At 42.9% G+C, this 14,088-nt stretch overlaps 1 protein-coding gene across 4 annotated transcripts in view; it reads right to left on the bottom strand.

The window, feature by feature from the left end:
- PALM2AKAP2 (PALM2 and AKAP2 fusion) overlaps positions 1–13,034 on the bottom strand; it is a 467,268-nt gene extending 454,234 nt beyond the window's left edge. For all 4 annotated transcript variants that reach the window (XM_038770160.1, XM_038770164.1, XM_038770162.1 and 1 more), the window contains exon 1: positions 12,981–13,034. In XM_038770160.1, coding sequence (XP_038626088.1) covers positions 12,981–12,985 — 5 coding nt within the window. In that variant the 5' untranslated portion in view covers positions 12,986–13,034. The remainder of the gene's footprint in view (positions 1–12,980) is intronic.
- Positions 13,035–14,088: the final 1,054 nt, after the last annotated feature.

Here is a 14,088-nt window from a genome sequence, read left to right as displayed (position 1 = left end):
GGAGCAAAGAGGGTGACAGAAAAAGGGGTGACATAAATGGGAGTAAAAGATACGAGAAAGGTGAGCTAGAGAGAAGCGATCAAAAATACTAATAATAATAGTTGTGACACTTATTCCGTGCCAAGCACTGTGCCAAATGCTAGGGTAAATACAATACAATCAGATTGGAAACAGTCCCTGTCCCACTTTGTGGTGGAAAGTCTAAGAGGGAGGGAGAATATTTAATCTCCATTTTACAGATGAAGAAACTGAGGCACTGAGAATTGAAGTGACTTGCTTATGCTCACAAAGCGGGCAAGCAGCAAGGCTGCATTTAAAAACCCAATTTCCAGATTCCCAGTCCTGTGCTCTTTCCACTAGGTCACACTGCTTGGCAAAAGCTGCAGTTGAACCCAGAGAAGACAAAAAAGACTAACTAAATCCTCCTTCCAGATCTTTCTAAGGAAATAAAGAATACTTATCTGTTAGAGACTAATAATAATATTAGTTAAGCACTTACTATGTGCCAAACACTGTAGTAAGTTTTGGGCTAGAAATAAAATCATCAGGTTGGGCTCTGTCCTTGCCCCACATAGGGCTCATAGTCTAAGTAGGAAGGAGAACACGTATTGAATTTTGCAGGTCAGAAAACTGAGGCACAGGTAGGTTAAGTGACTTGCCCAAGATCACACAGCACACAAATTGTGAAGCCTGGAATAGAACCCAGGTCCTCTGACTCCCAGGCATATGCACTTTCAACTAGGCTTGCTGCTCAGTTTCATTAAAATATGTTTTCTCCCACAGTTTTGACCTTGAGAGCTGTTCCACATCTTCTCTTTCCCTTTCCCCATTTTTTGTACCCAGTGATTTCCTCCGTTCTGCTCGCTATCCTTGCCCTTCTCTCACTTCTTCTAACTCCAGTTCTCTCTTGGAGGTGTATTCATCTTTATCCTAGGAAAAGGTAATTCCAGCTTCTTCTTGCCTTTTTCCACCTGGCTTCTGCCCATTACCCTTTGAAAACTTGTGCCTTTTTTGGCTTCCTCCGATCAGAGTGCCACAGCAACACACCAAGAGAACAAAATGGAATTGAGAAAAAGAGTTCTAGCAGCTGAGACATCACAATTTGGAAAAATAACAGCTGGGAAGAGAGAATGAGTCAGAATCAATCAATCAATCAATCAATAGCATTTATTAAGCCCTAGTTGTGTGCTGGGCATTGTACTAAACACTTCACAAAGTTCAATAGAGATAAGATGACATTCCTGTTCACAAGGAACTTAAAATCTAACAGGTCAGACAGGCACAAAATAATTTACAGATAGAAGAAATGGCATATGTGGGAAAGCAATTGCTTAAAGAGCAGAGATTGATAGGCACAAAAGTGCTATGGGTGGTCATGAGTGGATGAGTACTCAAGTGAAATACTAATTGGGAAAATGAATTGAGAAAGAGGAGGTAGGATTTCAGAAACACTTCCAAGATGGTAGGTCTGGTGCTGAGGTCAGGGAGGTTTGCAGGGCAAAGGAAAGGGGATGTTTATGGGCAAGAAGTTTGAGGCCATAGTGAATAAGTTAACTTGAGATGAATGAAGCATGATAGGGGAGAAGTGGGAGAAAAGAATGGACTTGTACTTCCCAAGCGCTTAGTACAGCGCTCTGCACACAGTAAGCACTCAATAAATACGACTGAATGAATGAATGAATGAATGAATGGATAAGTAAGGGTGTGAGCAAGAGGTCAGCAGCAGGAGCGATGTAAGGCCCAGTGAGTAGTTGGCTTGAGAGTAATGAAGACCCACTGGGTGGGTAAGTGGATAAGAGTTGATAAGTATGTGGAAGGCAGTGATTGAGTGTCTTAAAGCCCTTGGTGAGGAGGTTCTGCTTTTTTAAAAAAATGGTATTTGCTAAGCGCTTACTATTGTAGGCTAAGTACAGTGCCTGGCACATAGTAAGCACTTAACAAATATTCATTCATTCATTTCAACTTTCAGAGGAAAACATTAACCAAATATTGTGATTGACATTTTGGCAGGCCCAGCGTCTTAACTTCTGCTTAAGTTTTCTACTTAATCCAGCTGTCTCCTTAATGATTAAAAATAATAATTGTGGTATTTGTTAAGCGCTTACTGTAGGTCAAGAACTTTTCTAAGAGTTGGGGTACATACAAGTTAATCAGGTTGGACACGGTCGCTGTCCCACATGGGGTTCAGGGTCTCAGTGGGAGGGAGCACAGTTGTTCTCTCTGGGTCATAAATACAACCTGGGTTTTTGTACTGTGCCCCAAGAAATTCTAGAAAAATAAGCAAGTACCCCAGAATTGGGACTGTCTGGCCACACTGGTCAGCTTCCTTTGCACTGACCTCCAACTACTCTTGGTTCATTTTCAAGACTTGGACTTCCATGTTCAGGCTGGCTCATGCTCAGTACATGCTCAATATAGAAGGCCAAGATTGGACATGACAGTTGGCCCTTTTCAGTCCAGGTTCAGCTGTTGCTGAATCTGAGTCAAGCAGACAACCGGTGGGAATGAGCCGCCGTGCCTTTCCATTTTCCCCAGTAAAACTGCAAGGGGCCCAGATGGTCTTTGTCAAAGGGCACCTAGAAGAAGCCTGGGCCTTGCCCCATCTTGTCAGACCTCATTTCCAAAAATAGCAGTAAAAGGTCAGGGGGATGTTGTTGGAACTTACTGGTAAGAAAACCTGAGGAAAATCCAATGAAGTGATAGTTTATAGTGGGGACCATGCTTAGCAGTGGGTTTCGGGGGCAGGAACATTTAAGAGAATGGAAAGGCAAACCGATGTGGCCCTGGAACGATCAAACAAATCAACTGAACCTAGTAAAAAGTTAACCTAGCACTCTAAGAGTAATGATGCTATTAATAACACTCATTCATTGACCACTAACAGTGCACTGGCTAGCTATATTTTCTACAAGACCTATCTCTCCAGCCAGGAAAATTTCACAATTTAGAAAGCATTTGTGCTAATAACTTTGGCCAATGTCCCCTCTTGGAGAATGGGTATCCGATTGCCAAGAAAAACAATCTTTGGTTTATCTTTCAGTCAAAGAATGTAAGATAAAATGAAAAGCTAGTATTGTGGCAATAGGGGAATCAGGTTATATGAGGAGATCAACTACTGGCATGGCCTAGTAGAAAGAGCATAGGCCTGGAAGTCAGAGGACCTGCCTTCTTAGCCCAGCTCTAGCCCAGCTCTACCACTTGCCTGCTGTATGACCTTGGGTAAGTCACTTAACTTCTCTGTGCCTCAGTTTCCCTCATCTGCAAAATGCCTGTTCTCCCTCCTACTTAGACCATGAGCCCAATGTGAGACCTGCTTATCTTAGATCTACCGCGGCATTTAGTACAATGCTTGGTACATAGTGAACACTTACCAAATGCCACCACAATTATTATTTAAAAGTTTCTCTTTTTGACAGACCAATAAAGAAATGTCACCTTCTAACATTTTACTTTAAATAGGATTTTAAATTGAAGAGAGTGGTCTAAAAAAAATTCCAAAACTGTAAAAGGAAAGTTTCCAAGCCCTACCTTTAAATGGAAAATATGAAATGTATAAAAGGGACCTTCAAAGATGTATTCATTCTTTCAAACAGAATACACCCGCAATTCAGGAGCTCACAGAAGAATAGGGAAAACAGAGTTATGTATATATCACAAAATCATTAGAAAAAATAAGTTACCCTATAATGTCAACACATGCGCATCTACCTCAAATCTACTGCTAATGGAGATGAAACATCCCTGTTTCACAGCTTTTTCAATTTTGCCATTGGATCAATTCCCTCAAATAGGAATGGATGCATTAGCCCCGTTCCATGATCATATGGAAGATTTACAAGTACAAATTGATGATAACAGTATATTTAAAGGCCACTATAAATACATTAATTACAAAAACTTACTGGATCTCTTTTTTCCAAACTGCAAAGAAGTCCCTTTTCAATTTCATGTTGCTGAGAGAAGGGAGAAATTGTGCTTCCTTCCATTAGAATGAGCTCAGAAAGGTGACTTTCTTATCCTTGAACATGAGGACAAATGCTAGTGTATGTGTCTAACCAACTCTGTCCTGTTGTACTCTCCCAAGAGCTCATTACAGTATTCTGCATATAGTAAATATCAATGATTTATTGATTGACCTAGGAGAAGCACTGTTTGAGCCAGAACTGGAGGAGGGGTCTGGGATTGAGGACTTTGCTCTTATCTTTTCCTTGTGACTCAGGAGCCGTGTAGTTGGTGTCCTTGTCCCTTGGACAGTGATTCTCCACCAGAAACAGGTGCCAGTTCTGGGGAGAGCCCCAGAGAAGCAGCGTAGCCTAGTGGATAGAGCCCGGACCTGGGAGTCAGAAAGACTCTAATCCCGGCTCCGCCAGTTGTCTGCTGTGTGACCTTGAGCAAGTCACTTCATTTCTCTGTGCCTCAGGTGCCTCATCTGTAAAATGGGGATTAAGACCGTGAGCCCCATGTAGGACAGAGACTGTGTTCAACACAATTAACTTGTATCTGCTCCTTTGTATGACTAGTTAGAACTGGAAGTGTGGGACATAGAAATTATTTGGAGTAGGGATTAGAATACATTTAGCATTAGAAATCTCATTCCTAAATCATCCACGTTCATTTGTCATTAGGGGTGATGGTGGCGTAAACTACAAATGAGCTTCGGCCCAGACACAGATACTTCAGGGCTGAGAACCTGAGCGATAGAATTGATTTTAGTGCTCATAATTGGCATGGGGCCCTATGCACTCTCTCATTCCCACCAGTCACATTTCTCCTGGGAAGATAAATGTAACAAGCAAGTAGGCAGACAGGGGTGCATGCTTGCAAAAATATTACAAAAAAAAAAATTTATGGGCAGAGTGACTAGCAGAGTGTCGAGGCTGTACCACACAGCCATAGGCCAGCAGGCAGTTGCGAGAAGCGGCATGGTATAGGGGACAGAGCATGGGCCCGAGAGTCAGAAGGTCATGAGTTCTAATCCCAGCTCTGCCACTTGTCTGCTGTGTGATCTTGGGCAAGTCACTTCACTTCTCTGGGCCTCAGTTCCCTCATCTGTAAAATGGGGATTGAGACTCTGAGCCCCATGTGGGACAGGGACTGCGTCCAACCCGATTTGCTTGTATCCACCCCAGTGCTTAGTAGAGTGCCTGGCACATAGTAAGATCATAACAAATGCCATTATTATTATTATTATTATTATTATTATTATTATTATTATTATTATTATTATCGATACCTTGGTAACAGCTGTGGTCTTCAACCCACATTGACCAGATATTTTCAAGATTCCCACCGAACCCGCCTACCTCATGAGGAACCCTAGGTGGTTCTTTGGTCAGACAACTTTGCCACTGTTGGCCTCGTCCCAGCAGGCACTTCCTGATTTCTGGCAGTTCATCCCCATACCACTGTGAGGTGTGGTGGATTTTTATTCGTAATGTCTCGATGTAAGGTAATATACTCTACCCAACCCCTTCCCCCACCTTGGTACTTGCTGGGAATCTGGCTCACCTTTTTCCAGTGGAGTCTGAAGTATCAGAAATGATGGCGTTTCCATTACTCTAAGATGGAGCGGGGTAGGGAGCAGGTGGAAAGTTGTGGACTCTTTATTTTTTTAAATGTCAGAAAGCTGATAAGAGATACAGTGGCAGGCATCTATCTGAGGACAATATCACTAGCTAGGTACATAATGAACTGTGTCCTGTTCCAAAAATAATTTCAAGAGAAAAATAAGGCTTGACATTGAAACCCCGATGTCCGCAGTCAATTCTGTGACTTATGCATTAACTCTGAGCTGCCACAGTAAACCAAACCATTAGTAATGTTCTCTTTAGAGTATAAGTACATTTGGGCACAATACAATTAATTACAGTACACCTGGTGCTTATGAAAACTACTCTTTTCTGAAGTGTTTATCTGGCTGTTGGATAACTATCAATCTGTATCAACCTTTCTCTTGAAAAATACCTCATTCCTCTTAGCCCAGCAGGGATAATGAGCTTTATTTCCCTAAATACTTTGAATGTTTGTTTGGACTTAATTTTCTTTGACTCTGAGTTAAAGTGACCATATTACCTGGCATGCCAAGAGGGATAATCATTCATTCATTCAATCGTATTTTTGAGCGCTTACTGTGTGCAAAGCACTGTACTAAGCACTTGGGACAGTATGCTATAACAGACACATTCCTGCCCACGATGAGCTCACAGTTTAGATATGGGGATGGAGCTTCCATGCAAGGTGACTGGGGACCAGAAAAGGGAAATAGAATACAAAAAGAGAGAGCGAGGGGTGGAGAGATTAGAGATGTAGCAACAGAAAGAAACATTGAGGTGTTGGGATGACTTAAATACACTCAATTCTACCAGAATGTGTGTTTTTAGTACGCACTGTGGGAAGAATGTTTTCTAATTCTGTCGTTTTGAATCATTCGACCTCTAGTTGACTAACTCTATGCCAAATTGGGGAATGTTCTTCCCACAGTGTGCAGATATCTGGCTTCAGTGCAACACTTTGTCAGAGGAAATGGTTGTATGCAAGGTGTATAACACAATGTGAGTTCTTCCTAACACATGGTTCTACAAAGAAGCAACTCCTGGGAGAAATAGGTACACACACACACATGCACGCATGGACACACGCACTGTCTGACATGGGTAAGAGATGATAGGAGTCAGACCTAGTGGAAAGAGCAGGGGACAGGGAGTCAGCAGACTTGGGTTCTAGTCCCAGCTCTGCTGTTTGCCTGTTGTGTGACCTTGGTAAGTCCCTAAGCTTCTCTGAGCCTCAGTTTCTTCATTTGTAAAATGGGAATTAAATATCCATTCTTCCCCTTAGATTAGGTCAAAGTGTATTTTCTTCTATCTATCCCAGGGCTTAAATACAGGGGTTGGCACATAATAAGCACTTAATAAATGCCATTATTATAAGGGAAGTGAAAAGAGGAGAGGCAGTCGAGGCACTGTACTAAGTGCTTGGGAAGTACAAGTCGGCAATATATAGAGATGGTCCCTACCCAACAATGGGCTCACAGTCTAGAAAGGGGAGACAGAGCTTACTCTGTGCCAAGCACTGTACTAAGCACTGAGGGAAAATAGAAGGTAATCACATCAGACACAGACCCTAACCCTCATCAAGCTCACAGGGAGTGGGAGAACAGGTTTTGAATCCCCATTTAATAATTATAATAATGGTATTCTACACTGTGAGCCCACTGTTGGGTAGGGACCGTCTCTATATGTTGCCAACTTGTACTTCCTAAGTGCTTAGTACAGTGCTCTGCAGACAGTAAGTGCTCAATAAATACGATTGATTGATTGATTTGTTAAGTGCTTACTATGCGCTAGGCACTATTTTAAGCAATGGGGAAGATACAATGTAATCAGGCTGTCCCTCGTGGGGCTCACAGTCTCAATCCCCATTTTACAAGTGAGGTAACTGAGGCATAGAGAATTGAAGTGATTTTCCCAAGGTCACACGATAGACAAGTGGCTGAGCCTGGATTAGAACCCAGGAACGCCCACTCACAGGGTCAGGCTCAGTTCCGACCAAGCCAGAAACTTCTGGAAGGAAGCGGATGGGACAGCTGCAGCAAGAGGTAAGGAGGGTTGGCAGAGGCAAAGGACTTGACAGCCTCAACTGCCTTTTCTCTCCAATTACCCACTCCTGCTGCCCTATACTGAGCAGCCCACAGTCACTAGCATTGGTTTTTCAAGCCTTCCCAACCAATAGCAGGAGTTTGGAGGCGCCCCCATTGGCCATATTTTACCTGGCGGGACAGCAGCCTAAAATTTGGGACCATCTCACTTACTGCAGGATATTTGAACACATTCTCCTGAATGCCAGGATAAAGATGGACGTGCAGCCTAGTGGAGAGGGCACGGGACTGGCGATGAGGAGACCTGGATTCTAATCCCAGCTCTGCCACTAGACTACTGTGTGACCTTGGACAAGTCATTTAACCTTTCTGGGCCTCGCTTTCCTCATTTGTAATAATAATAATAATTGTGCTTTTTTGTTTAGTGCTTGCTATGTGCCAAGCACTATATTAAGCGCGGAGGTAAATACAAAATAATCAGGTTCCACATAGGGCTCACAGTCTAAGTAGGAGGGAGAACAGGCATTGAATCCCTATTGGGCAGATTTTGGAACTGAGGCACAGAGAAGTTAAATGACTTGCCCAAGGTCACAACGCAGATAAGTGGAGATGAGATAGATTGTGAGCCCCATATGGGACAGAGACTCGCTCCAATCTCATAACTTTTAGTCGACCCCAGCACTTAGCACATAGTGCATAGTAATAATAAAAAAACAATTCTACTTGTTTAACAGATTAGGGAAAGAAAACAGAGTGGAAACTAGAATATTACAGGGTCTTCTATTTCCCATTTCAGGCTATGTTTTTACTGAGGAAGAAGTTGCAGCTGTGGTCAAAGCCTTCCAAAACATCACATTAATTCCTTATTCATGCTTATATCCTCCCATTTTCTTTCTATACCATATTAAAGCCACAGGTTTCATTCTAGAGTTTTTCAGCCCAGTTCCTTCTGGCTGACTCCAGCTCTTGAAAGCAAAAAGTAACTTAAAGAAACCTTCTTTCTAAACCTTGGGCTGTTCTGTAGTAGAACAAAGAGAGAGGTATGTGTAAGAGCTATATTCCCTCTCAGGAATGGAAATCAACATAAGGCTAATCTTCTAAGCAGGAAGCACTAACTGTACAATGATATATGAAAATCAGTTTTTGTTGAAGAGGGCACATAATTTTAGTTATTTTATATTTCTTTATCTCTCTATATATATACATATATATAGATATACAAATATAAGTTTGTTTTAAGGAGGGTGTACATTCTTTCACAAGTGCTAAAGTTGGCTGAAGTGTTGATATTGCTCTAGGTCCTGGTAAATTAATCGAGGAAAGCTTCTTGGATGAGGTAGGATCTTAGGTTTTTGAATGAGGGGAGAGCTGTGGTCTTCCTGATGTGGGGAGGGAGGGTGTTCCATACCAGTGGAACAGTATGAACAAGGGGACTGAGACAGGAGAGTCGAGAGAGAGGTACAGCTAGAAGTTTGGCTTGAGGGGAACAAAGACAATGAGTTGGGAAAGGGCAGGAGAAAAGAGCAAATATGTAAAGTGGGGGGGGTAGATGGTGGAGGAACCTCAAAGCTAATTGGGAGGAGATTGTTTGATGCGAAGAGACCCAGAGAGACTGTGGAAGGTTTTGAGTAGAGGAGGGCTGCTTCTGGAAGATAATCTGTGTACCAGCATGTAGCATAGATTGGAGCAGGGAGAAGTGGAGGAGGGAGAAGCTGGAGGCTGGGAGACCAGCCAAAAGCCTAATGCAATAATTTAGCAGGATGATAACAGAGCTTGTACCAAGGTGAATGTTGTGCTATTTAATATCAGTGAATGGATATCTTTCCATTTTCTTCTTCCCAGCTACAACCTACATAGGGATAAAGTCTCACTATCTGCTGCATCATCTTCAGACACGTGGCCCAGTGGAATGAGCACAGACTTGGGAGTCAGGGGTCATGGGTTCAAATCCTGGCTCCACCGCTTGTCAGCTGTGTGACTTTGGGGAAGTTACTTAACTTCTCTGTGCCTCAGTTACCTCCTCTGTAAAATGGGGATTAAGATTGTGAGCCCCACATGGGACAACCTGATCACCTTGTTTCCTCCCCAGCGCTTAGAACAGTGCTTTGCACATAGTAAGTGCTTAATGAATGCCCAAATGTCATCATTATTATTATTATGATTGTTATTATTACTCCAGACTCAATGTCTACATTGGCCCAACATGGTATTCACAAATCCTGGGATGGTTACAGTACAAGAATGCTGATTTCATTTATTTTGCTGCCGGTGTTCCTGCTAAGGGGATGGTGAAGTGGCAAGTCTCCTATAGTTATTTACAGGACTGATTTAAATGATAAGGAGTATTCAATGGTTTCTATAATGCCTTGACATATTGTTGAATCTTGTTTGCAGTTCTGGTTGCTGAATCTTAGGAAGGACATAAAAGCTGCAGAAGGAACAAAGAACAGCCAAGATGATCAAATGAATTAAGAAGCTTCTTTATAGGAACAGGTTGAAAGAGTTAGGGCTCTTCATTCTGGAAAGATACAGCCTGAATGGAGACATAATGATATTCTATAAAATTATGAAAGGTTGAGATGATTGAACATGGAATTTACTATTCACCAAATCCCATAAAACCAAGATGAAAGGACACCCAAACTTGAGGGTAGAAGGATCAATGCAAACAAAAATCACACAGTGGATGGTAAGCAGATGGAAGTCATTACTGCAGGAAGTTATGTAGGTAGAAAGTATCAGAAGGTTCAAAATGGGTTTGGTTAAATTTGTAGATGAACATCAAGATTCATAAGAGAGTAAGTGTCAGTCATCATCATCATCAATCGTATTTATTGAGCGCTTACTATGTGCAGAGCACTGTACTAAGTGCTTGGGAAGTACAAATTGGCAACATATAGAGGCAGTCCCTACCCAACAGTGGGCTCACAGTCTAAAAGGGGGAGACAGAGAACAAAACCAAACATACTAACAAAATAAAATAAATAGAATAGATATGTACAAGTAAAATAAATAAATAGAGTAATAAATATGTACAAACATATATACATATATACAGGTGCTGTGGGGAAGGGAAGGAGGTAAGATGAGGGGGATGGAGAGGGGGACGAAGGGGAGAGGAAGGAAGGGGCTCAGTCTGGGAAGGCCTCCTGGAGGAGGTGAGCTCTCAGCAGGGCCTTGAAGGGAGGAAGAGAGCTAGCTTGGCAGATGGGCGATCGTACTAACTATTGACTACAGTCAGTCAGTACAGTCAGTCAATTGTACCAACTGTGTGCTTACCGTGTGCAGAGCACTGTGCACAGGTCAAATATAGTTCTCAACCTTCTTTATGGCTGGGAGACCCAGATGTTCAGACTCCATTCTTTAATTGTAAAACCTTTCTAACAATGCCACTTACATAAACTATCCACCCCAGTGTTTAGCATGGTGCTTTGCATATAGTAAGCACTTGTGACAAATACCCCAATTTTTGTAATGCTTGACATTATATGGGAAGACAGGATCCTCTTTATCTTCCCTCCCAAACCCTGTCCTCTCCCTGACTTTCCCGTCACTGTGAACGGCACAACCATCCTTCCCGTCTCCCAAGCCCGCAAATTTGGCATCATCCTTTACTCCGCTTTCTCATTCACCCTACATATCCATCACCAAATCTGCCAGTCTCACCTTCACAACATCGCCAAGATCCACCTTTTCCTCTCCATCCAAACTGCTAACCTGTCTTCTCATAAACTCGTGAACTCTCCCAAGCACTTAGCACCGGGCTCTGCACACATTAGATGTCAAATAAATACTACTGCTGGATAAGGTGCAGTAGGCTTGACATGAAACAGCCAAAGCCTGAACCAGAGAATTCTCAGTTTGTGGAAACTGAGAAAAGGTGGATCTGGATGAGTAAATAATTGCGTAGGTACAGCATACTATTACACATTTATTGTGCAACAGAAGGCTAAGTATTATATGAGGCATAATACTACAATGCCAATCTAAATCAGACCATTAAAGTGAAGAAGCATTCTCTGAAGTGAAATGAACGCTACTGCAGGAAACATCCGAGATACAGCAGTTAGCTAAGTGAACGTGTGACAGTTCATCTCAGCAAGGTTACTGAAATTTCACCATTGGCAAAAGGCAATTTTTGTCTCAGATGAATCAGAAAGGACCACGTGGGAGGCAAAGGTGGCCAGATATTTGACTCCAAGTCCCCCAACAGACCAGGTCCTCTTGGTTCGTTAACCAGGTCTTTGTTTGGGTCTAGGGAATTCTCCCTCTCTGTTACTATCCAAGCAGTACCCCTGGGATATTCTGTTTCTTTTGAACACTGCTAGAAGGTTAGCTTTGTGCCAAGCTGAGAAATCCAACTACGACAGGGAATGGTGCTGGGCTCCTTCCTATGCAGATCAAATGATCTCTACTGGAGAAGATTTGAAAAGAGAAAGGAGGTTGTGCCGAGTTAATACCACCTGTTCTCCAAATACTACCCCAACCATGTTATCACTTATGGAGAGAAGTAGAATTTCACAGAGGCCCAACCCTAAGGAGAAAGGAGAAGGAGAGTTGCATTTCTAGCTGACTCAAATGCTGACTCTCTTTGAGTTCCTAGCTGTCTCCAGTGTGAAATAGCCACATCCTCCCAGAGCGGTAGGAGAGACAATGAGAAAGATGGAAAGGAAGGTTAGTTCAGAAGCATTTTGTCCTTTGTTGTTCTCCTGTGAACTTCTTTGCTCACATTTGTTGCTGCCCCACCCCTTTTATGCTATGGCTACAGGGCTGAATGCTGAAATTCAACACTTGGCTCAAAGCTTATGGGATTTTTCCCTCTGATAACAAACATCTGTCCCCCTTCTTTTCAGGTGCCAGATCAAGTCAGATTTTTTTTCAGATTCTCTGATTGTGTTTCAGGTGAGCTGGGCACTGCCTCCTAGCACAGATGACTCATTAAGTCACTTTCCTTCCTGCAAATATTTCATGTTAGCCATGAGCCCTGCTTAGCCGCAGTCAGCTTTTTCTTCAGCTGCAGACCAATAATGCTGACACAGTTATGATTCTGAAATAATGGCTGTTGCAGCTAATTATCAGGAAAACACCAAACCGAAAGTGTAGTAACAAGGCAGGGGAAGCAAGCTTGGTATATGCCTAGTCACAAAAATCATCTTCAAGAGGCACAAATTACCAGGAGGGAATGAGGCAAAATGAAACCATCTTATTCCTTTGCAGTCCACCCCTCCTCTCCTATAGCAATAGGGAACATGCATACAAATAAACCAGCTGAATTAGATGGTTACCAGAGCTGCTAGTAAATCAATCCTAAATGAATCTGTCACCATAGCAACATGCCGAAGGAAAAGGAATACCAGCCACGCAATCAGAAAACATCGGTACTCACTCCATTCCTGGGGAATTGCCTCCTCAGCTGGGTGGTTATGCTGCACGGGACCTGGTGCTTTGATGCTTCCGACGTTTTTATCGGAATCCTTTTTGTTGTGCTCAAGGTGGAGCTCAGATGCTTCCCTCTCCCCCCGCCCCCCCCCCAACTCCCCTTTCCCCTACAGAGTGTGTTAAGACTGTACACTCAGGATATCTCAGCACACTGCCTGTGAATAAAAAGAGAAGCAATTGGATAATGGGCTTTCTTGGAAACTATAACAACACACTTGGCTTAAATCTTTTTTGGGAGTGGGTACCACACAGTGCAGTGCTATTGACAGTCATTGACACAGAGTCTCCACACTGCCGGGTGCTGAGCTATTTGATATATTGCTGCCCACAGATACCCAAGACACCTGGCTGGGTCATCGAAGTTTTGGGATCAACAAGGGAAACCTGCTTGTGGGTCCTTTTCAATTTTCCATTTGTAGGTTAGCAGCTGTGAGGTTCAGAACTGTCACTGCCGTCTGGGTGGAACATATCTTCTGAGCAGATTGGGGCACAGTGATTTAAAAGCACACTGTGCATGTCTCTCTGAGGGAGGGTGAGCATGGTGGTCAGTACATGATTGCAGTGCGCTAGTCAATCAGTCGGTGGTAGGAACTGAGTACTATGTGCAGAGCACTGTACTAAGCGCTTGGGAGAGGACGATACAATAGACATGCTTTCTCCCATCAAGGAACTTACAACTGACAATCTACAATCCCTCCTCTCTAAACTGTTATACTGTACTCCCCCAAGTGCTTACTATAGAGAAGCAGCATGGTGTAGTAGATAGAGTATAGGCCTGGGAGTCAGAAGGTCATGGGTTCTAATCCTGACTCTGGGGCCACACCATCTGCTGTGTGGCCTTGGGCAAGTCACTTTACTTCTCTGTGCCTCAGTTATCTCATCTGTAAAATGGGGATTAAGACTGTGAGCCCCATCTAGGACAGGGACCGTGTCCAACCTGATTACCTTGTATCTACATCAGCGCTTAGAACAGTGCTTGGTACATAGTAAGTGCTTAACAAATATCATAACTATTATTATTATTACTATTATTATTGTGCTCGGAACTGTATGTA

Source organism: Tachyglossus aculeatus, chromosome X3 (assembly GCF_015852505.1).
Source record: "Tachyglossus aculeatus isolate mTacAcu1 chromosome X3, mTacAcu1.pri, whole genome shotgun sequence".
Taxonomy (NCBI): domain Eukaryota; kingdom Metazoa; phylum Chordata; class Mammalia; order Monotremata; family Tachyglossidae; genus Tachyglossus; species Tachyglossus aculeatus.
This window is presented reverse-complemented; position numbering and strand designations above follow the sequence as displayed.